This window comes from Muntiacus reevesi, chromosome 16 (assembly GCF_963930625.1).
Source record: "Muntiacus reevesi chromosome 16, mMunRee1.1, whole genome shotgun sequence".
Lineage (NCBI taxonomy): Eukaryota > Metazoa > Chordata > Mammalia > Artiodactyla > Cervidae > Muntiacus > Muntiacus reevesi.
Window position 1 is genome coordinate 6475105 of NC_089264.1, and position 25247 is coordinate 6500351.

Genomic DNA, 25247 nt, shown 5'->3' on the forward strand with positions numbered 1-25247 from the left:
CAGTCGGCTTCCCTTCTTCACCCCCATTCTAAATCGTCGTCTCCCTTTTTCCCCTGGGTCAATAAATGACAGTGCAGAAACCAGCCTCTCTGCTTTCCCCCTTCATCTCTCTCATCTCCACTAGTTCCCAGCACCAGGACTCACTGCCAGCTCCTGACTCATCTACCTCCTTAAACAACTCTATTTGGGATTCTACCAAGTCCAGTAGAATGCCAAATTCTACCAAATCCACTCTAATCCAGGCTGTCTCTTACCTGGGTACTAAAACAGTTTCCCACTAGGTTCCTAACTAAATCCCAGCAGACTCCATGCATCTCCAGAATGGTTCTTATAGATCTGCTTGTCTTAGTTCATCCCATGGTCTTCCTGTTGTCCAGTGATCAGCACAGGATCTGACCTATGGTACAACTTACTAGAGATGAAAGGAGCAAAGAAGACAAGGCAGGAGCTACTTTGGGAGAAAGGCTGCGACGATGATGAGGCATGGCAGCTTGGGAGTCGGCAGCGTTGGTGGTGCTATTGGGAGGAGATAAATTATCCATTGTCTTACCTTTATTTTCATTTTACTGATTTTGTTTTCCCTTAAGCTGCTCTCACCCTTCGCTTATTTTTTCCTGTGTCACCTTTTTGGGTAGTGTCTCTATCTTCAACAAATGAAATGCAAAGTAAAATAATGATTCACAGAGTAGTATAAAGGAATAACCAACCAGTTGTATTATCTAACACTTGTATGATGCTTTACAATTCATAAACCCCTGTCCTCTAAATTTAAGAAACAGACTTTCAGGAACTATAATTTTTTCTGTTGTTTTGAAAGAACAAATAGTAGAAATGGTGCTTTATATTCCCACGTGAAGGGTCATGAGAAATAGGAGACAGAGGACTCTGCTTATCATGCTTCAGAACTTGATTTGTGACTGTTACACATAACGAACTGACTGTAATATCCCCTCCTCACCCCGTTACTTAATATGGGCTTCTCAGGTGGCGCTAGTGGTAAAGAACCCACCTGCCAATGCAGGAGATGTAAGACATGTGGGTTTGATCCCTGGGTCAGGAAGATCCCGAAGGAATCTTCGGGAAGGAAAGGAAATGGCAACCCACTCCGACGTTCTTGCCATGGACAGAGGGCCCTGGTGGGCTACAGTCCACAGGTCACACGACTGAAGTGACTTAGCACACACACACCACTTTACTTGGCCAAATGGTCTCTACCGTTTTCCCCAAGTTCAGCATCGAGTCCTGCACTGAAATAAGCTGCATCCCACAGGGGGCTTTTTCTGACTTGGCTGTCTCCTTCGTCCCTCCAGCGGGCGAGACGTGCACCCACTGTCCCCCTTTCCCTTGCTTCTCGCCGCTCATAACTCGTACATGCACGTGCACAGAGACACCGCCCTTCAGCCTTATTTCAGAACAAAGACTTACATGGAAATTTATTTCAGATTTTAAAGTAATTGCACTTTTGAAATTGTAAAGTATTGTTGCTACAGCTGTTTCAGGTTGTTTTCTTTTTCATGTGTAGAGAAAGTAATCCTTTGTTCTTATTCCTTCCACTATCATTATCTTAATAAAGATAAAAGCCAGTGAAATTGCTCGTACTTTGAACAGGGAGCAATTACATTGATGTTTGAAAACAATTTGACTCTTGACATGTATTTTACAAAGATGACCTCAGTCTTTCCAGCAGAAGGAGAGAAAATTGCTGGTTTAATTTTTATGAAGTAGCCTCTTTTTCAGTTAACCAGTAAGAAACTGATAACTAACTGATATATGTTGGGGAAATTGGTCATATTTTAAACTCTCTTTTCTTTCTTCAACTAACCACGTTTCAGAAGTGAGCACCCACTTGCTCAGCTGTACTGCCATTCAATCATGGAGCACCATCACTTTGATCAGTGCCTGATGATCCTTAATAGTCCTGTAAGTACCTAATTTATGGTTGTGGACTTCCAAAAGAGAGTTTATAAATTCAGTTTTATTTTTAAGTTTTGGATTCATTCCCAGCATCATAAATTCTTGAGCATGCTTTATTCCTTTTTGGGTAAGAAAGGCAAAGCCAAAACATTTGAGATCTTCACAGCCTTACTTCTCTAGAAACCAAAACTGTCTTAATGTTGCCTGATAAGGGAAAACTGGTTACTTACCTCAGTTTGCTTATTCCAAATTAGAAACAAACAAAACTGGTATTTTATGGTTCTCTGTTAGTTGTTTTTGTCAAATGATGTGGTTTATACTGCTCTCAAATGTCTTTCACAGGCAATACCTTTTCCTCTTTTTATTGAAACTTCTGACCACTAATAAACATTTCTGTTAAGGAATAAAGTTATTCAACACTGGCTAAATGAATATCAATGTAAGAAAGCATGTGATATGCTATGCTAGTCATATTTATGTTAAGGAAAATATTAAAATGATATACACCAAAACATTCACAATGGCTGTCTCTGTCTACTTAAATTATTAGCTTTTTAATTTTCTGATTCGGATTTGTTCATTATTTGCATTATCCATTGTATGCATATATTACCTTTATAATAAGAAAAAAAAATGAAAGACTCTTATGTTGAAAAGGCATGATGCGTGGCATATAATTTTAAAGCAATTTTATCTCCATCTCTTTACATTTGCCCACTGGGTTTGTTCTTCCCTGAGCCCTAGAAAACTTAAGAGGCTTATGACTTTTGTGGTAACTCTTTTTAAGTAAGCTCTTTCTAGTTGCTGCTTTACATCACAAAATACAGCATAGGGTTTTCAAGTTAGAAACCAGAATGTTCAGTCCTGTGGAACAGCACAGATCTTGGACCTGACTTAAAGCTTCAGGTCCTTTTCCTGCCCTGGTTGGCCTCCCTCATCTGTCCCTATGTTTCTCTGACTCCTTCCTCACGCCCAAGTCCCCACGTCCTGGAGAACAGGAAAGAAGGGGGCCCAGAACTCTCAGCAGAATGGTGCTCTTACGCCTGCTCTCTGTACCTCATAGGGGTCTAACACAGGTTCTTTTCTCATGAGTAATTCCATGATCATGGCCACGTGCCCCAACTGTGGACTTTTCCACTGACATCCCCTTAATACACATGGCCACCTCTCACAGTGTATCGCCTATGACTTCCTCCTCGGCTCCTGGAACTCTCAGTAGTGACTTTCATCTCCTTTCTGCTACGGTTCCTTGGCTCTCTTTGTGGTCCTCCTGAAAAGGACAGGGCTTAAAGGGGCCTAATGCCTCGAAAACTCAGAAGAGGCAGGCCATCCTGAATGGAAGCAGCTCTCCTTCCTGCTCAGTCACAGGATCTAGCCAGCCTGGGTCTTGTCTTTTCAATTTTCCAGATGGCAATGAGACACAAGTGCACTGTATCCCACCCACCCACCCACCTCCAGGAGACACACAGCGACTGCAGGCCACTCCCTCCTGCTTGAGGGAAGAGGAATGCAGGCCTAACTCTCAGTGTGGGTGAAGGGCTCAGAGTTCTGTGGCCACTTCTGGCACCTCCTTGTACATTCTGCACATGCTCTAGTACAGACTGTCTGCTACAGATGTGACTTTTAACAAGAATTAGTGTGTGACTGGGAGGTAGGGGGATGATGTCGGTAAAATGTACAAATTGTACTGTTTCGTGCACAAGTTCTCTTGGGTTAGGTGTCAGAATTATGGGAGCTGAATTTCAGCCTTCAGCAAGAAAGGAAGAAATGCTCTGCTTGGCTCCCGCCCGTGCAGCCCTTTCCATTGTTACAGGAGCACTGGAAGTGGGCACTTGCCCCGAGAGGCACGCCCTCGCCCTGGACTGCGCTGGGCCGTGGGACAGAGGCTGCTCATCCTGCAGGGCCCCCCGTGATACAGCCCCGCTAACTCCGCGGTCCAGTTCTTATCTGCAGCCGCGGGCCTCCATAAGCCAGCGTTTCCCTTCCGCTGCTTTTGTGTCCTCAGAGGCGGCTGCCGGACGTGTGAGCCTGGCCTGTCCAAGTTTCCTTCAAACATCCTAATCCTTGCTCTGGTTAAAAAGCTGCACGGGCTCTGCGTGGTCCTCCCGGTACTGTTTTTCCCATACACCATGTTATTTTTAGTGTGTGGCTTTTCTGAACTGAGACTTGTCAGGAATGTCTATGTTGAATTATAGCAGAAACATCTGTACCTTCATTGGAATTTGCTGTCTTTGCCCTTCAGCTCAAACTTCATTTTTAATATCCTATTTACTTTTGAAGAAAATGTGCTTAACCTTTTTCTTAAAAAGCATATTGTACAGTATTCCTATCACACTGCTCTCTGTTATCAGATGACATAACTTACTATGTGATATATTATAACATAAAAGGAATCTTGCTGTATATATGGCTGGCCTCATAAGACCCATCTCTACATTCTGTCTTTGTAAGCACCAATACATAGGAATTTATAGCTTTTGCTCATGGAAGGGAAAATTAAAATATAATACCAAAAGACATTTCCACTTTTCCATTTAACATAGTCTTATCTTAAATAAATGTATCAGAAGCTATCTTCTGAACAGTACTGTTTTGTCCAGAATCTAAGGTGATTTAATATTTAAAATTAGTATTTCTTGTATAATCACAGATTATTATTTAGACATGTATTACAGTTTCAGCATCTAATTATCCTCTAACCAGTGTCTGGCCCCAGCTCAGTAGTTTTCTTTCTTCAGAGCAAATCCTTTGCCTCCACACCCTATTTCTAAGCTTCTGGGTTTTTTTCCCTCAGCGCTAAGGTTTAGGAAGCACATCTCACTCAATTTACAGATGCTGTTTTGAGTATAGTCTGAGTACCCAAAGTATGTTTCACTTAGTTCAAGATCAGTGAGTCACTGTGCTTTAAATTCAGGCAAGAAATTTAAAAAATGGTGACGTAGCAAAAACTTTAGATAATCTGCACATGGATTAGCCATCTTTGAAATCCTTATAGTTGTTTCAAACTCTTCTTTTCTTGAGGAAGCACACATCACTCATGCCTGCTATCCATCTATACTGCACATGTTCCTAGGAATAAGCACTGTTCTCAATAAGACGTTAAAAATATATGAATCTGCCCCAGAAAGGTTATTGGATTTGTTACAGAAGCCAGAGAAATTATTTTTAAAATAACCATTTACAGTTTCATCCCTCTGTTCTTCACATCTATTATGTATTAAATCTATATGATTTTGATTTTTCAAAGTTTTACTTACTCTCATTTTAGCAGTTAACTTTCCCAAAGGAAAAAGGTATATAGTCATTAACTTTTGGACCTGGACTAAAGCCAAGAAGTACAAGAGTTGGAAAAACATGCTTACTTTGGTCCATGAACCATCATTAAGGTGTTTTTTCCCTCAAATGACAAGGTGGTGGGGTGGGTGCCTCAAGGGGAAACATTACTTAATGCTGTTTACTTGTGTAAGTAGGTGTCTTCTGTCTTCCTGAGTTCAGAATGTGTGTAAGAGATGTGACTGTATTTTCAGATTTTGTTCTCAGCAGCAGCATCTCTAAGTGGAGTGCTTACGATGGTTTTTTTTTTTTTATAAAGGGCAATCAGATTCTCAGTGGCCTCTCCATTGAAGAATATAAGACCACGCTGAAGATAATCAAGCAAGCTATTTTAGCTACAGACCTAGCACTGTACATAAAGTAAGTTTTAAGAAATATCTTGATAAATAGATTTTGGATGTGTTTGCACAGTTTCCAACTTTAAAAATCCCCATTGGGATATTTTTAGATTATAAGAACCAATGTCCTGGAAAAGCTGTTTATCACACCATGGAGCAGTTTGTTAAAGGAAGCCAGAGAAGTCCACTTAACGCTAGAAATGACAGAGTGCAGAAGTATTTCTGATGTTTGTCTTTGAAGCTCTGCACAAAGCAGATGACCATCTCAGGGTCATTCTAAGCTCGCTGGCCAATCTAAAGGATATAATAATGCCCTCTATAAAGGGCATCTGCTGCTTCTTCTGTCCTTCATTCCCCCAACTTCTGACCATCTCACATCTTAAACTGTTATCCAAGCCCATGTGGGCAGGAAAAGGAGTTGAGTCCCAAACAAGTAAATCTTATTTGTTTTTATTGGATTTTGGCAGAAGAAGAGTATTAATGTAGAACTTTATAGTTAATGAAGTTAACGACTTAAGAATTAAAGTATGCTTGAGAGTGTATCAGTGATGTAAGTGTGTGTTTGCATAACTAAACTTACTTTCTAAAAGAAAGGAACGATGTTGCTGGGTTTGGGCAGCCGTCTGTTTCCCACACAGAGTCCGAGCTCTCTGCTGCATGTGTGGGGGTGGAGGCAGATGGACAGTCACGCTCACGGGATTTCCTGGGAGCGAGGGCCTCTCCCCAGCTATACACAGATGCACACTGTGGTTTTAGCCACTCTTGAGAAGTAAAAACAAACAGAACAGACACACAAACCCGCATGCCAGAGAGCCACCACTGTACATCCAAAAGTAACTTAACGTCTAAAAGAGTCTGTTTCCTTGGACTTTGGAGCACTTTAAAGTTAATTAGGGTAAAAAATACAGATTGTAAATTTCAGCTCAAAATGACTGCAGGATGATTGGTAACTGTCAAGCTACCAATAATTTGAAAAGTGCCTGAAACCACAACGACTTCCTGACCTTTCCAGGCCACGTGGTCTCCCCTCTGGATCCTTCCGAAACCTCTTCATTTTGGTACACAGTCACAGACAGGCAGCTTTGTTATGCAGGTTTCTTTTATGTGTGTCTTGTGACTTGGACTAGTTTAAATGTTATGAAAAGAACTCACATCTCGCTGTTTCCCAAGATGCTTAACCATGCTGAGCACATGGAGGTATTCACTATGCAATGAACAGATATTAGTTTATACTTGTCTTTCTTTGCTTCAGAAGATCTTCGCAACTTTATACTGACATATTTTGGTATAGAGTAAAAAATTATGTGAATGAGACATATGAAATTAAATTGAAACCATAGAGATCTTGCACCATATGCAAAATTTCTTAACTCATTCTCGGCATCAGATTTTTAACTCACATTGTTTCATATTTAACTAAATCATATTCGGGAATCGAAATTTCCATTACTTGTGACCTTAGTTAAAAGTGAGATAAGATTTAATATTTCGACCAAAGAATATGGTAGAAGAAAGGAAAGTAAAGTATTCAAGATTTTTATATGATTCTTATATTGGATTATATATTCTTATATAAGAATATAAAAATCGCATCTTATATGAGAAAAACCATTACAGATTCTTTTCCCTGAAATTTTACTTGATGAGCCTTTGTTGACCAAAGGGATAAGAGATTAAGGGACTCACCATAGCTTAGGGGACTCATCGTAACTCATCGTAACTACCTTTATTTTAAAGGAGACGAGGAGAATTTTTTGAACTTATAAGAAAAAATCAATTCAACTTGGAAGATCCTCATCAAAAGGAGTTGTTTTTGTAAGTAGGATTACTATCCTTAAAGCTGGTTTTGCTTCCCAATTAATTTTACTGCAATTATTTGTTACAATATGATGATCACAGAGGCTGTCAGAATTCTTACGAGTGTTATACAAAGGGCTAAATATGAATATTTACTTAAAAAGAAATGCATTTGCAAATTCAAAAGAATAAATTACTCTTTTTGTCCTAGAAGGACCTTTAAATGTGGTAGAGTATCATACAAGGCTGTAGGGGTCCCTTGTTCACACTCACAGTTCTTTTGAATGAAAGAGCTGAAAACAGCATCCTGAAGATTGCTGGAGCAAGAACATGACTGTGAAGTGTCTACTTCCCTCATGCAATGGCAGAGCAGCAGTCAGACCTTCAGCTCGGCTGGCTGCTCAGTCGAGTCCGAGTCTCTGTGACCCCATGGACTGCAGCACTCCAGGCTTCCCTGTCCATCACCAACCCCCGGAGCTTGCTCAGACTCATGTCCATCGAGTCGGTGACGCCATCCAACCATCTCATGCTCTGTCATCCCCTCCTCCTGCCTTCAGTCCTTCCCAGCATCAGGGTCTTTTCCAATGAGTCAGCTCTTCCCATGAGGTGGCCAAAATATTGTAGCTTCAGCTTCATCATCAGTCCTTCCAATGAACACCCAGGACTGATCTCCTTTAGGATGGACTAGTTGGATGTCCTTGCAGTCCAAGGGACTCTCAAGAGTCTTCTCCAACACCACAGTTCAAAAGCATCAATTCTTCGACACTCAGCTTTCTTTATAGTCCAACTCTCACATCCATACATGACTACTGGAAAAAAACATAGCTTTGACTAAATGGACTTTTGTCAGCAAAGTAATGTCTCTGCTTTTTAATATGTTATGTATGTTTGTCATAGCTTTTTTTCCAAGGAGCAAACATCTTTTAATTTCATGGCTGCAGTCACCATCTGCAGTGATTTTGGAGCCCAGAAAAATAAAGTCTGTCACTGTTTCCATTGTTTCCTCATCTATTTGCCATGAAGTGACAGGACTGGATGCCATGATCTTCATTTTTTGAATATTGAGTTTTAAGCCAGCTTTTTCACTCTCCTCTTTCACTTTCATCAAGAGGCACTTCAGTTCCTCTTTGCTTTCTGCCGTAAGGGTGGTGTCATCTGCATATCTGAGTTATTGGTCTTTCTCCTGGCAATCTTGGTTCCAGTTTGTGCTTTATCCAGCCCAGCATTTCTCATGATGTACTCTGAATGTAAGTTAAATAAGCAGGGTGACAATATACAGCCTTGACGTACTCCTTTTCCTATTTGGAACCAGTCTGTTGTTCCATGTCCAGTTCTAACTGTTGCTTCCTGACCTGCATACAGGCTTCTCAGGAGGCAGATAAGGTGGTCTGGTATTCCCATCTCTTGAAGAATCTTCCACAGTTTGTTGTGATCACATAGCAAAGGCTTTAGCAGAATGCCTTAGTAGTCAATGAAGCAGAAGTAGTTGTTTTTCTGGAGTTCTCTTGTTTTTTCTATGATCCAACAGATGTTGGCAATTTGATCTCTGGTTCTTCTGCCTTTTTTAAATCTACCTTGAACATCTAGAAGTTCTCAGTTCACATACTGTTGAAGCCTGGCTTGGAGAATTTTAAGCACTTTGCTAGTGTGTGAGATGAGTGCAATTGTGCGGTAGTTTGGACATTCTTTGGCATTGCCTTTCTGTGGGATTGGAATGAAAACTGACCTTCTCCAGTCCTGTGACCACTGCTGAGTTTTCCAAATTTGCTGGCATATTGAGTGCAGCACTTTCACAGCATCATCTTTTAGGATTTGAAATAGCTCAACTCGAATTTCATCACCTCCACTAGCTTTGTTTGTAGTGATGCTTCCTAAGGCCCACTTGACTTCACACTCTAGGATGTCTGTCTCCAGGTGAATGATCACACCATTGTGGTTATCTGGGTCATTAAGATCCTTTTTGTATAGTTCTTCTGTATATTCTTGCCACCTCTCCTTCTTCATATCATCTGCTTCTGTTAGGTCCATACGATTTCTGTCCTTTATTGAGCCCATTCTGCATTAAATGTTCCCCTGGTATCTCTTATTTTCTTGAAGAGATCTCCAGTTTTTCCCATTCTATTGTTTTCCTCTATTTCTTTGCATTGAACACTGAGGGAGGCTTTCTTATCTCTCCTTGCTATTCTTTGGAACTCTGCATTCAGATGGATTTACCTTTCCTTTTCTCCTTTGCCTTTCACTTCTTTTCTTCTCTCAGCTATTTGTAACACCTCCTCAGACAACCGTTTTGCCTTTTTGCATTTCTTTTTCTTGGGGATGGTTTGGACCACTGCCTCCTGTACAATGTTATGAACTTCCATCCATAGTTCTTTTCAGATCTAACCCCTTGAGTCTATTTGTTTCCTCCACTGTACAGTGAATGGTGAGGGATTTGATTTAGGTCATACCTGAATAGTCTAATGGTCTTCCCTATTTTCTTCAATTTAAATCTGAATTTTGCAATGAGTTCTTGATCTGAGCCACAGTCAGCTCCTGGTCTTGTTCTTGCTGATTGTATAGAGCTTCGTCTTGGACTGCAAAGAATATAATCAATGTGATTTCATCATTGACCATCTGGTAATGTCCATGTGTAGAGTCATCTCGTGTTGCTGGAAGAGAGTGATTGCTGTGACCAGTACGTTCTCTTGGGAAAACCCTGTTAACCTTTACCCTGCTACATTTTGTACTCCAAGGCCAAACTTGCCTGTTATTCCAGATATCCCCTGACCTCCTCATTCTGCATTCCAGTCCCCTATGATGAAAGGACATCTTTTTCTGGTGTTAGTTGTAGAGTCAGAGCTTCAGGGTTCTGTTTTTCCTCACCTGTTTTCCCTGTCCCTCCCTCCCATCCTTTGCTATACTATCACTGCCTTTTCCATGACAAGAACTAGACCAATAAAATAGAACTTAGTGTGAATAATAAAGACAGAAGTAGTAATAAAACTGAGGATAGTGCTCTATTACAATTTGATAGCTAAATCTCTTAGATAGGTAGATATTACTTCACATGCAAACAAATACACAAATAAGGAAACACACAAATGTCCAGCTGTCTGTTCTAAACAGTCATGCTTCATGTGAGAGCCTCAGCATGTTTTTTAGAGCAGTGCCTTAGAAAAGTATACACACACCACTGCAATCTGCGACCAGTTTTTCCCAATAACAAAAATGGAATCCCACCTCGATTCCAAGTCTGTGCCACCGTTTTCACTGCTATGCTCTCTTAACTTCCAACCTCATGCAGAGCAGCAGCTAGTACACCTAGCACTCAGGTTGCCTCTTCCACTCTTCACTGTCTGGATTGTAGTTAAGTTTATCCAGACACTGCAGGGTCTTCTTTGGGGGAGACAGTTTGCATTGGCAAGCATTACTGAAATCCTTCATGATTAAACATTTCTCTGGTGTACTCATTACCTGTGATAAGAGTTGGTGTAAGAGAGTCTGAGGCCAAAAACCATTTTCTTTGAAGCCTAATATGGTTAGGGAGGATGCACTTTTATTTAGATTGTCCCTAGAGGTACAAGTGACACAGTCCTTTACCTTGAGTATTCCTTTTTAATTTTTTTTATTATTTTTATTAGTTGGAGGCTAATTACTTCACAACATTGCAGTGGGTTTTGTCATACATTGACATGAATCAGCGATGGATTTACATGTATTCTCCATCCCGATCCCCCCTCCCACCTCCCTCTCCACCCGATTCCTCTGGGTCTTCCCAATGCACCAGCCCCGAGCACTTGTCTCATGCATCCAACCTGGGCTGGTGATCTGTTTCACTATAGATAATATACATGTTTCTCTCGAAACATCCCACCCTCGCCTTCTCCCTCAGAGTCCAAAAGTCTGTTCTGCACATCTGTGTCCCTTTTTCTGTTTTGCATATAGGGTTATCATTACCATGTTTCTAAATTCCATATATATGTGTTAGTATGCTGTAATGTTCTTTATCTTTCTGGCTTACTTCACTCTGTATAATGGGCTCCAGTTTCATCCATCTCATTAGAACTGATTCAAATGAATTCTTTTTAACGGCTGAGTAATATTCCATGGTGTATATGTACCACAGCTTCCTTATCCATTCGTCTGCTGATGGGCATCTAGGTTGCTTCCATGTCCTGGCTATTATAAACAGTGCTGCGATGAACATTGGGGTGCACGTGTCTCTTTCAGATCTGGTTTCCTCAGTGTGTATGCCCAGAAGTGGTATTGCTGGGTCATATGGCAGTTCTATTTCCAGTTTTTTAAGAAATCTCCACAGTGTTCTCCATAGTGGCTGTACTAGTTTGCATTCCCACCAACAGTGTAAGAGGGTTCCCTTTTCTCCACACCCTCTCCAGCATTTATTGCTTGTAGACTTTTGGATAGCAGCCATCCTGACTGGCGTGTAATGGTACCTCATTGTGGTTTTGATTTGCATTTCTCTGATAATGAGTGATGTGGAGCATCTTTTCATGTGTTTGTTAGCCATCTGTATGTCTTCTTTGGAGAAATGTCTGTTTAGTTCTTTGGCCTATTTTTTGATTGGGTCGTTTATTTTTCTGGAATTGAGCTTCAGGAGTTGCTTGTATATTTTTGAGATTAATCCTTTGTCTGTTGCTTCATTTGCTATTATTTTCTCCCAATCTGAGGGCTGTCTTTTCACCTTACTTATAGTTTCTTTTGTTGTGCAAAAGCTTTTAAGTTTCATTAGGTCTCATTTGTTTATTTTTGCTTTTATTTCCAATATTCTGGGAGGTGGGTCATAGAGGATTCTGCTGTGATTCATGTCGGAGAGTGTTTTGCCTATGTTCTCCTCTAGGAGTTTTATAGTTTCTGGTCTTACATTTAGATCTTTAATCCATTTTGAGTTTATTTTTGTGTATGGTGTTAGAAAGTGTTCTAGTTTCATTCTTTTACAAGTGGTTGACCAGTTTTCTCAGCACCACTTGTTAAAGAGGTTTTTTTTTTCCATTGTATATCCTTGCCTCCTTTGTCAAAGGTAAGGTGTCCACAGGTTCGTGGATTTATCTCTGGGCTTTCTATTCTGTTCCATTGATCTATATTTCTGTCTTTGTGCCAGTACCATACTGTCTTGATGACTGTGACTTTGTAGTAGAGTCTGAAGTCAGGCAGGTTGATTCCTCCAGTTCCATTCTTCTTTCTCAAGATTACTTTGGCTATTCGAGGTTTTTTGTATTTCCATAAAAATTGTGAAATTATTTGTTCTAGTTCTGTGAAAAATACCGTTGGTAGCTTGATAGGGATTGCATTGAATCTATAGATTGCTTTGGGTAGAACAGCCATTTTGACAATATTGATTCTTCCAATCCACGCACACGGTATGTTTCTCCATCTGTTTGTGTCCTCTTTGATTTCTTTCATCAGTGTTTTATAGTTTTCTATACATAGGTCTTTTGTTTTTTTAGGTAGATGTACTCCTAAGTATTTTATTCTTTTTGTTGCAATGGTGAATGGTATTGTTTCCTTAATTTCTCTGTTTTTTCATTGTTAGTGTATAGGAATGCAAGGGATTTCTGTGTGTTAATTTTATATCCTGCAACTTTACTATATTCATTAATTAGCTCTAGTAATTTTCTGGTAGAGTCTTTAGGGTTTTCTATGTAGAGGATCATGTCATCTGCAAACAGCGAGAGTTTCACTCCTTCCTTTCCTATCTGGATTCCTTTTCTTTTTCTGCTCTGATTGCTGTGGCCAAAACTTCCAACCCTATGTTGAATAGTAGTGGTGAGAGTGGGCACCCTTGTCTTGTTCCTGATTTCAGGGGAAATGCTTTCAATTTTTCACCATTGAGGGTGATGCTTGCTGTGGGTTTGTCATATATAGCTTTTGTTATGTTGAGGTATGTTCCTTCTATTCCTGCTTTCTGGAGAGTTTTAATCATAAATGAGTGTTGAATTTTGTCAAAGGCGTTCTCTGCATCTATTGAGATAATCATATGGTTTTTATCTTCCAATTTGTTAATGTGGTGTATTACGTTGATTGATTTGCGGATATTAAAGAATCCTTGCATTCCTGGGATAAAGCCCCCTTGGTCATGGTGTATGATTTTTTTAATATGTTGTTGGATTCTGTTTGCTAGAATTTTGTTAAGGATTTTTGCATCTATGTTCATCAGTGATATTGGCCTGTAGTTTTCTTTTTTTGTGGCATCTTTGTCTGGTTTTGGAATTAGGGTGATGTTGACCTCATAGAATGAGTTTGGGAGTTTACCTTCTTCTGCAATTTTCTGGAAGAGTTTGAGTAAGTTAGTTCTTCTCTAAATTTTTGGTAGAATTCAGCTGTGAAGCCATCAGGTCCTGGGCTTTTGTTTGCTGGAAGATTTCTGATTACAGTTTCGATTTCCTTGCTTGTGATGGCTCTGTTAAGATCTTCTATTTCTTTCTGGTTCAGTTTTGGAAAGTTATACTTTTCTAAGAATTTGTCCATTTCATCCAAGTTGTCCATTTTATTGGCATAGAGCTGCTGGTAGTAGTCTCTTATGATCCTTTGTATTTCAGTGTTGTCTGTTGTGATCTCTCCATTTTCATTTCTAATTTTGTTAATTTGGTTCTTCTCTGTTTCTTAATGAGTCTTGCTAATGGTTTTTCAATTTAGTTTATTTTTTCAAAAAACCAGCTTTTAGCTTTGTTGATTTTTGCTATGGTCCCTTTAGTTTCTTTTGCATTTATTTCTGCCCTAATTTTAAAGATTTCTTTCTTTCTACTAACCCTGGGGTTCTTCATTTCTTCCTTCTCTAATTGCTTTAGGTGTAGAGTTAGGTTATTTATTTGGCTTCTTTCTTGTTTCTTGATGTAAGCTATGAACCTTCCCCTTAGCACTGCTTTTACAGTGTCCCATAGGTTTTGGGTTGTTGTGTTCATTTTCATTCATTTCTATACATATTTTGATTTATTTTTTGATTTCTTCTATGACTTGTTGGTTATTCAGAAGTGTGTTATTTAGCCTCCATATGTTTGAATTTTTAACAATTTTTTTCCTGTAATTGAGATCTAATCTTACTGCACTGTGGTCAGAAAAGATGACTGGAATGATTTCACTTTTTTTGAATTTTCCAAGACCAGATTTATGGCCCAGGATGTGATCTATTCTGGAGAAGGTTCCGTGTGCACTTGAGAAAAAGGTGAAGTTGATTGTTTTGGGGTGAAATGTCCTATAGATATCCATTAGGTCTAGCTGGTCCATTGTGTCATTTAAGGTTTGTGTTTCCTTGTTAATTTTCGGTTTAGTTGATCTATCATAGTTGTGAGTGGGGTATTAAAGTCTCCCACTATTATTGTGTTATTGTTAATTTCCCCTTTCATACTCATTAGCGTTTGACATACATATTGCGGTACTCCTACGTTGGGTGCATATATATTTATAATTGTTATATCCTCTTCTTGGATTGATCCTTTGATCTTATGTAGTGTCCTTCTTTGTCTCTTTTCATATCCTTTATTTGAAAGTCTATTTTATCTGATATGAGTATTGCGACTCCTGCTTTCTTTTGTTCTCCGTTTGCATGAAATATTTTTTTCTAGCCCTTCACGTTTAGTCTGTATGTGTCTTGTGTTTTGAGGTGGGTCTCTTGTAGACAGCATGTATAGGGGTCTTGTTTTTGTATCCATTCAGCCAATCTTTGTCTTTTGGTTGGGGCATTCAGCCCATTTACATTTAAGGTAATTATTGATAGGTGTGGTCCCATTGCCATTTACTTTGTTGTTTTGGGTTCACGTTTATTCAACCTTTCTGCATTTCCTGTCTAGAGAAGATCCTTTAGCATTTGTTGAAGAGCTGGTTTGGTGGTGCTGAATTCTCTCAGCTTTTGCTTGTCTGTAAAGCTTTTGAATTCTCCTTCTTATCTGAGTGAGATCCTTGCTGGGTACAGTAATCTAGGTTGTAGGTTATTCTCTTTCATTACTTTCAGTATGTGCTGCCATTCCCGTCTGGCCTGGAGGGTTTCTATTGATAGATCAGCTGTTATCCTTATGGGAATCCCTTTGTGTGTTATTTGTTGTTTCTCCCTTGCTGCTTTTAATATTTGTTCTTTGTGTTTGATCTTTGTTAATTTGATTAATATGTGTCTTGGGGTGTTTCACCTTGGGTTTATCCTGTTTGGGACTCTCTGGGTTTCTTGGACTTGGGTGGCTATTTCCTTCCCCATTTTAGGGAAGTTTTCAGCTATTATCTCCTCGAGTATTTTCTCATCGCCTTTCTTTTTGTCTTCTTCTTCTGGGACTCCCTGAGTATTCCTATATATGACAGTGATGACCTTTTTGCCTATGTCTTCAAACAGACTGAAAGAATTAAATGGCAGGTATTTAGACCTGTCGTGGAAAAACACTACACCAAAGAGAAACCATTTTCACACAGTAGTTACAGTACTGAGTTCTAGAGCACCTCGCCACAGACTCCAGAGTCCAGCATGGTTTTCAACTTCTCTAACAAGAGAAGGAGTAAAGAGCACCATATCCTTTCATTTCCCTCTTCTCTCCAGCAGGTACTGTTCAATAATTTAAAGACTTTTCACATAGGAGCCACAACGTGTGTTGAGTAAATTAGGATGACCCATCACAGTTCCTGCTGTCATGGGGGTCTTATCAATAGGATAGCTGATGATGTTTAACAGTTAATTATTGTGTTTTCACCATACTGTCACTGAGAATGGAAGGCCAAAGTAAAAAAAATAATAATAGCAGGCAAGTTTTTGCACAGAGGTTAGTAATTTCTCTCCTTCTGCTAATCTGGAGATACAACAAGGCAGTTTGAGAGCAAATTCCAGTAGTTCACTGGGTAACCAAAACAACTGATGCTGTGATACCATTGTATCAGTTCTGCTTCTATATAAATTCTATTTCTGTTTCTTTAGTCTTTGTAAACTGCCATCTCTGTAGTTTATGGGGTTTTAACTTTTTATCAGTAACTAACTGTTTACTAGGGTTTATAGTCACATAAAGGTATATAATCACATAAAGGAGTATTGGACCTCTTTTTCCTTAACAGAGCGATGCTGATGACAGCCTGTGATCTTTCTGCAATTACAAAACCCTGGCCTATTCAACAACGGGTATGTTGTTTAGTGATGGAAAAGTAGTAATTAAAAAGTCAAAGTATGTGATGATTTGGGAGAATAGCATTGAAACATGTATATTCTCATATATGAAACAGATCGCCAGTCCAGGTTCGATGCATGAGACAGGATACTCGGGGCTGGTGCACTGGGATGACCCTGAGGGATGGGATGGGGCGGGAGGTGGGAGGGGGGTTCAGGATGGGGAACACATGTACACCCATGGCTGATTCATGTCAATGTATGGCAAAACCATTACAATATTGTAAGGTAATACAGCCTCCAATTAAAATAAATAAATTTTTTTTAAAAAAGTCAAAGTATGAAAAACCTTTACTCTTAAATGTAGTTTTTAAAGTATTTGGGAAACTTTTAATCTAAATTTTAAGTAGTATTAAAAGCAGATAATTGGACATAGACACTTTTTTCTCTTTTTTTTTTTTCACTTTTCTTTTTTATAAGACTTGTTATGACTTAATAATATTTGTAAGACCTATTAAGAAAGAGAGCATCTATATTAACACAGCAAAAACCTAGCTGTTGATAAAGTTTAATTCCAGTACTGTTTCTACCTCAGTTGTTTTTTTTTTTAAAGCACATCCCTTTATTAGTCTTAATAATTAGAAGATGCAAACTCCATTTTCTTGTGGTTAGCCTATTAGGCTGTACTTCAACTCTAAATAGGCATTAACAAGTAGAACTTAAACATTTCTGGTGCTCATAAATATAGGACATGTTGATATAAGATATCCAGAAGGTTCTGACTAGAGCCCATGATCAGGTGGCTAGAAATATATCGTCTCTCTAAATAAGTAACTTCCGTAACCCTGTGCTGAGGCATAAACGCCCCAGGCTAAATATAAGGGGGGTGGGTATACATGCAATGATATGTATATTGTGTTTGTTTTTTGAGACTGCATTTTCAGCCCTAAATGTACTACCTGAGATTATTGACAGTTGCTGTTGGTCACGACTATGGGATACATAGTCATGGAGCCCAGAAATGACAGGCTCATCTGAACCACGTGCTGACAAAACAATGTCAGGAATGCACTGTCTAGGTGCCAAAGCTGACATGCCATAAGCACGCAAGAAATGTCTCTACAGACCTTCCTGCTCCATAGTAAAAAAGACTATATGCCCATTTCAAAACAGGAAAGAGAATGGAAGAGGAAAGAATTTCTTTCTTTCTCTTTCTTTTGAATCAGACTCTGAAAACATACAGCAGTGAAGCTGGGGTCCAGATAAAAAGCAGCGCTATAAAACCTCTATAATTAAAACAGTTTGGACTTAGTATCAGACCCATGGAACACAATAGAACACTGAGAATTGCATAGAACATTTACATAATTAAGATAGCTCAAATAACTGGGGGAAAGACAGACTTTACTCAATAGTGTTAGCCTGGTTTTCCCATCTTCCATAGCCAGATGGCAAAAGATGAAACCGGATCTATTCTGCATACTTAAATTCCAAATGGGGCATAGAGCTCAGTGTAGAGAATTAAACCATCCAAGTACTAAGTAAAAACATTTGTGGATTCTTTTATAACTGAGGAGTGAGAAAACTTTCCTAATTACGGCTCCACATGCAGAAACAATAAAGACTGACAAATTTGATTACATGAAAATTAAAAATTAAGAAAACTTTTTTGCATGACAAAGACACAATAAGCAAAAACAGACAATGCTGCTGCTGCTAAGTCGCTTCAGTCATGTCCGACACTGTGCGACCCCATAGACGGCAGCCCACCAGGCTCCCCCGTCCCTGGGATTCTCCAGGCAAGAACACTGGAGTGGGTTGCCATTTCCTTCTCCAGTGCATGAAAGTGAAAAGTGAATGTGAAGTCGCTCAGTCATGTCTGCCTAATTAGCGGCCCCATGGACTGCAGCCCACCAGGTTCCTCCGTCCATGGGGTTTTCCAGGCAAGAGTGCTGGAGTGGGGCGCCATTGCCGTCTCCAAACAGACAATGAGGAACAGGTTAAAAAGTTGATAGAGAAAGAAATGCAAATGGCTCTTACTCATTTGAAAAGGTCTCAGAACCTCAGTCACAAGGAAAGATACAAATTAAAACAGTACTGACACAAAAGGACTTGTTCAGAATCTCATGACAGCATTATTCCTAATAGCGACTAGAAACCATCCAGATGTTCCTCAACAGGAGAGTGGATCAATGTATTACAGCACGCTACCTCACACAGGGCCGCTCTGCCCAACAGTAGAAAGAAGCTGAGGCTGATCCAGGCCACGCCAGGGACAAGTCTCACCAGCAGTATATGCTGAGTGAAAGCAGCTGACGTAAAGGAACACATGCTGTGATGTCATTTACGTCACGTTCTAGGAAAGGCAAAACCCATCAGCGGTGAAGGAAGTGAGGATAGCGGCTGAGCGGGGAGGAAGCAACGCAGCTTCGGTGACTCACACAGAAGGGCCTGAGGGCAACTTCTGGGTGATATAAACACTGCTTCTTGGTTGGAGGGTGTGCTAACCTACTCACATGCATTTGTGACTATAGACCCATGATCTATGCAATTCATTGAGAAAAAAAACACACTAAGACCATTTCTCAACTGTCTGATTGGCAAACATTTAAAGATTTTTACAGCATACTCTGTTGGGGAAGCTGTGGGAAAACAAGAAATGCAAAATACTGTAACTGTTTGGAAGTATATGATTATACATAGTCATTTACTATTACTTCTAGGAACCTTATCTCAAAGATATACTGGCAAGGATATAAAAATGCGTTTACATAGGCTATTCATTTTAGTGCTGTCGGTAATAGCAAAAACAAGAAACAGCCCAAGTGTTCGTTAATATGGTACTAAGTAAGTTGTAGTATTTACTTACATGATGAAGTCTCTGCAACAGTAAAAAGAAAGAAGCACTTTCTATAAACTACTATGGGGTGACTTCACAGATACAAATGAAAAAGAAAAAGCAAGGAAGAGAAAATGGGTATGGTATGCTACCATTTAACTGAGAAGGCGATGGAATATGAACGTATGTACTTATATTTGCATATATTTTTAAAAAGCAGGATTAACTGTAAAAAAGTTAATGATTTCCCACAGGGGAAGGAGGGAATAAGATTGAGGAAGAGATATAAGGTAGAGTTCTTTGCATGTACTTGTTTTGTAGATTTAATTTAGGAACCATGTAAACTGTGCTTATAAAGTTGAACTTTAAAAAAAAACCACATAACCTGGGAAGTAAAATGAAATAATGTGATTTTGGTTGCAAAACCACACGGAGGGGGACAGTTTTATTCCAAGAGATTTAAAACCATTACTTGACCATATAACTCCATGGGATGTACACTAAGAACAACAACAACAACAAACCCATTAGAGTGGTTTTTCAGTAATCATATTAGGGGTAATTCTGTATATATATTCAGTCACCATAGTGGATGATGTGGAATAAAAGCAAATGAGAAATTATATTGATATTGTTGAGAGGTAGGATTTTCAGTGTAAGTAGAAAGATAGAGATCCAAGATGGATAAGGTTTTGCAGAAATCCTTTAGTCCTGATCTGAATAGGAAATACTGTATGAACTTACATTGTGTAAGCTCCATTCATTAAGAGGGCTTAAAAATAACGATCACCCTAGTAGAAGTGAACGAACCTAGTGCCCTTATTGAAGTTTCTAAATAACCTCAGTCTAAAAGAATGAGGACTCCATGAAGAAATGGCTGATTGCCCGTTCCAAAACAGGAAATGTACAAGATGAGCTAAGAACATCTTGTTATAGCAGAAAGCAAGAACTATCAAAGACTGATAACGCCGTGTCAGAAGAGCAAAGAAGCCAACTCAGTTGGCCAAAGTGGAACAATGTGGGCATCAGTAAGGATTGAAATACGTTAAATATGTTTAAATCCAAAGTTCAAAATAATAATAACAATAATAAAACCTTCCTTAGTCATGTTTGTTGGATGCATGAGAACTGAGTTATTATTTTTTAATGGTAATTATAATAGAGAAAATCAAGTTATTTCTCCTTTATTTATACAAATTATACTTCAGAGTAACTAAAAATTGATGTGGGGGACTTATTCTATTTCAGATATAAAGGAAAAAGGAATGATTGCTTTGTATATTACCTTTTTGCAGTCTCTAAATTAATGGATCCAGGGAAAGCTCATGAAGGACTGTTTATATCACAGAGAGAGGCGACCAGGCATTCCATTGTCAGAAGTACAGGCACAGCCTGAGAAACAGTCGTAGCAAAAAAAAAAAAAAAAAAAAAAAGCAAACTCAATCTAATCAAGTGTCTAGATCTCATTACTGGTCTATGGAAATACAGGGAACAGAGAAACATTCAATTTCATTATGGAAACACAGTCAGCAAAATCCAGACAACAGGAAGCTATAGGATAAACAACCCAGTTTATTCAACAACAGTCAAAATTATAAGGACGTTTTTTAAAAAGAGAGAAGAGGAGGAATTGGTAGACTGAGAGAAACCTAAGAGGCACGTCAATCAGCCTCAGGATAAGGACCTATCTGATGCTGTGTTTCCTGCGGGGCCTGGTATGACTGGTGTCTAACACCTCACTGATGATGCCCACAGATGGGGTGCAGTGCTCTCTCCCCACTGCTGCTGGCGGTGAAATAACATGTCGCTCTTTTCTCTGAATTATAGATTATACAGACTCTAGCCTTTGTGATTAGGTACACATTAAAATAAATATTTACTAGGTACACATTAAAATAAATATTTACTGTTACTGCTTTATTCTAATTTTACTGAGGTGGTTAAAAGCCACAGATTTGATGGGTTTTATCATCTAGTCTTTTACTGAGTGATATGCCTTTAATTACTCACACTTAGTCTGTTATTGATTTCAGATAGCAGAACTTGTTGCCACTGAATTTTTTGACCAAGGAGACAGAGAGAGAAAAGAACTCAACATAGAACCCACTGTAAGTATGAGACCTTGTTGGTAGGAATTATTCATATACATGTTTTTGTTGTAGATTCCTTTTTGTGCTTCTGTGAGATTTTAGGAAGATTTTCTCATCTTTTTATAAAGTCCTTTTTCTTACCTGAAGAATTAAACATGTTCATTATAGAAAACATGCAAATAACAGAAGACAGAAAAGACTCTGAGTTATCAAATCATACCTACTTTTTGTAATGTTTTTCCATTTATATATCATAAGCCACTTTTCATTCTAACAGATGCTCTGTCCTATATACCATTTATAATGGTTACATGAAATAGTGCATGCCTGCTCAGGCATGTCCAACTCCTTGTGACCCCATGGATTGTAGACTGCCAGACTCCCCTATCCGTGGGATTAGCCCAGCAAGAATACTGGAGTGGGTTGCCATTTCCTCCTCCAGGGGATCTTCCCGACCCAGGGATCAAACCCTCTTCTCCTGGATCTCCTGCACTGGCAGGCAGATCCTTTACCACTGAGAAGAAGTGGTAAGCCCCACATGAAACAGATGCAACCATTATTTACTGTTTGGTATAATGTTTGTAGAGTTTACTATTACAAATAGCACTTTGATAAACATCTCTTGTTATATATTTATATACTGCATTTTTTGCTTATGGTAGGTAGGGAATCTCGAATATAAGAAAATTCTTCTCAAACCACTGAAGAAGTTTTTCCTGAAATGGATGAGTATTAGTTTTTCCTGGAAATGGTGCATAGAGTCATTCTTTTACTCAAATGAACATTTATTGAGCCCACATTAAATGGGCCGAGGTTACAAGATGCCCCTCCTCTGCATACCATTCCCTCTGCTTTACTTCTTAGCCTCATCTGGGCACACCCTATGTCTCATTAGTCTTTTGCAATTGTTTAGTCTCCTAGACATAGTAGTCAGGGCTTCCCTGGTGGCTCAGTGATAAAGAATTCGCCTGCAGTGCAGGAGACACGGGTTTGATCCCTGCGTCGAGAAGATCCCCTGGAAAGGGAAACGAGAACCCGCTCCAGTATTCTTGCCTGGAGAATCCATGGACAGAGGAGCCTGGCAGGCTACAGTCCATGGGGTCACAGAGTCAGAAATGACTGAGTGACTAACCACACACACACAGTAATAGGCTTGTTAGAAGCGCGGAGTCCTCTCAGAAGATGGTGGGTAGTAGAGTGATGGTCACAGCTAACGGAGAATCTGCTTCATTCTAAACAAGCACTGAGACAGACTCTGCTCCCCTCAGAGGTGCTGGCCTTGTCTGGTGCCCAGTCACGGGCTCCTGAGAACAAGCAGCAGTGGTGGCTGCGTACTTTTCACTCAGAGAGCTCTCTCTACGAACTGAATTGTGATCGGCCGTGGCCTCAGTGGCGTCTTTCACGAAGCTGAGAGTGTGTGATTCCGCATCAGTAGACAGTCAGAAAGCATGTGTGTTCTCCAGACACCTGTCAGCAGTGGATTCTGGTCAGGGCCCAACTCTAGGTCACCAGCTGATCTGAGGCCAGTGATCAGTGCTGGGGGTCACGCAGGGACAGTCACAGCCCCAGTGAATGAGAGAGAGAGGAGCATGGCTTGGTGCAGGGGGTTGGAGCCTCCAGAAGGTGAGGGGGCAGGTAGGCAGGTATCTGGCCTTCCTTAGCTAACCGAGGGATTCATCGTTTCAGAGCCGACTTGTGTTGCGTTAAGTATATGCAGATCTGTGTGTGTGTGTTTCTGTGTTTTCAGGATCTAATGAACCGGGAGAAAAAAAACAAAATCCCAAGTATGCAAGTTGGATTCATAGATGCCATCTGCTTGCAACTGTATGAGGTATTTACTCTGAAAACTTCTAGAGTTTTGACTGTGTTATGAAGTAAATTGAAGCAACACATCAGGCACATATTTATTTTTTCCTTCTTAATCAAGAAACTAGAAGTAAAATAATCAGGACATTTCTTTTACTAAGGAACATGCTGTTTGTACTGAACAAGGAACACATTTTATATTTACTGTTTCTCAAAAATGTTAATTCATTGATGTGTAACTACCTCTTGAGTGCCTACTGCATCCTCGGCTCCAGCAAATTCATGTGGCGAACGCTGAGAAAAAGTGTGTGCCAGTGCTACCCTCAAAGGAGGGATATTCTGCATACTCTATGTTAGCATATGCTTTTTAAGGCTAAATTTTGGCCTAAATAAGGAAAAACAGTTATCTAACTTCTTCTCATACTGTGACTTTATTACTATTAAGAAAATTTTTATGAGGGTTACAAGAAGGCAGCTAGGGAAATATTGCAGGTTCCCATTTTCATAAACTTGTTAGTTTGGGTTTTTTAAATTATTCTCCCTAATATATCCAACTGACTAGTTTAGATGTTATAGCCCAAATACAGAAAGTAGATGCTGTCTTCATTTTTATACATTTAAATAGGAAACTTTCTTAAGTTTAAGTATTTGGGGAAAAAAATATTTATCATAGGAGGAATCATAGACTGCCAAGACTGGAAGAAAGGCTAGAAATTTTTTAATCCAGACGTTTCATAGATTCAGTCATTGAATCTGTAAAAAGTCCATCTTCCAGGGAGATGCGATGCTTGTCCCAAATAGGTAGGTAAGTGGGAGAACTGTGTTTAGAGTTCAGTTCTCAGCCTGGACCCAGGGTTCTAGCCATCCAATGAAATGAATAAAGAAGCTGTGGCTGATGAAGAAGCAAAGAGGAGGGAGGGCCAGCAGAGAGAGCAAAGGAAAACAGGACGAAAGAGCGCGTGTGAGGCCCTGGCACCCCTGCCCTCCCTGCTCGGCAAGCTGGCTGCTTACTGCTCTGCAGAAGCGCTCCCAGCAGCGTCTCCATCACCTCCAAACACTCATCCTTTCTATAACAAATGCCTTCCTTATGGATTGGATTAAGAGTTCCTCAGCTGCAGATACTAATGTCTCTCTTCATTTTTTCCCCATGCCCATAAATATAGTCAAATCACCCATTATAAATTTTATCCTTCTACATTTCCTATTCATTTTATTTGAATCTACAGTTAAATTCTATGTGATACCGACAGGCATTTTTACTATTATTACAGAAGTAATAGGTTCTTAACAGAAAAATCAGAATAATAGAAAAGCAAAAAGATAAAATCACTTATAATTCTAGTACTCTGTGATAACCACTGTTATTTTACTATGTATTCTTTATGACATTTTCATATATTTTTCATTTAACAAAAATTGCTCTTTGCAATCTGTAATAGAATGTACATCTTTCTGTTTCAAACGTGTTTTCTATGACAGTTTTAATGGCTGCAGAATAGTAAGACAATATTTCTAACCCTCATGTTGGGTATTTAAGTCAATGTTTGTCTATGACAGAAATCTACACTGAATGTTCTTGTAAGCTGAATATTTATGGAACTATAGTTGGTAAATAATAATGCCATATAGAGTTTAATCTTTATTATAATTTTGGATAAAAATCTAAAGTATATTGGATAAAATTATCTTATAGAAAATCACAGAAACTAAGTGCCTCCCCATGAAATCAACACTTAGGGAGAACCATCTGTACTACATAAAAGCAAATGGATTATTTCTCTGCAGAGCCGATTCCACACAGATCTGTCTCCACGGCTTAACAATGTTACGTTGAAATGTGTGCATTTGCTCTTTGTCTCAGCATGTGTTGCCCGTCTGTATAGCTTAAGAGGAGTCATTCATAAATGATCTGTGATCACAGCTCTGTGAGAACAGTCTGTGAGAACCCCAGCAGTGGGTCTGCCTGTGAAGTGAGTGTGTGATGTGACCCGCTGGGACAAGCCTGGGGAGAGGGCTTATTTCCCAGTCGCCATCTCGTCGTCGGCTTTCTTTCTCTTTCT

General features: G+C 39.5%; 1 protein-coding gene and 1 long non-coding RNA gene across 5 annotated transcripts in view; one reads left to right on the forward strand and one right to left on the reverse strand.

Annotated features, from left to right (window-relative positions):
• The window catches only part of PDE5A (phosphodiesterase 5A), a 158366-nt gene that overhangs the window by 128871 nt on the left and 4248 nt on the right, over nt 1-25247 (forward strand). For 3 of the 4 annotated variants that reach the window (XM_065907627.1, XM_065907630.1, XM_065907628.1), the window contains exons 15-20: nt 1833-1920; nt 5507-5607; nt 7323-7400; nt 16404-16467; nt 21325-21399; nt 23129-23212. In XM_065907627.1, coding sequence (XP_065763699.1) covers nt 1833-1920; nt 5507-5607; nt 7323-7400; nt 16404-16467; nt 21325-21399; nt 23129-23212 — 490 coding nt within the window. Of the gene's footprint in view, nt 1-1832; nt 1921-5506; nt 5608-7322; nt 7401-16403; nt 16468-21324; nt 21400-23128; nt 23213-25048; nt 25244-25247 lie in introns of those variants that run through there. The other variant, XM_065907629.1, reaches the window with a different exon arrangement.
• The window catches only part of LOC136148145 (uncharacterized), a 106259-nt gene that overhangs the window by 6051 nt on the left and 74961 nt on the right, over nt 1-25247 (reverse strand). The window lies entirely within an intron of this gene.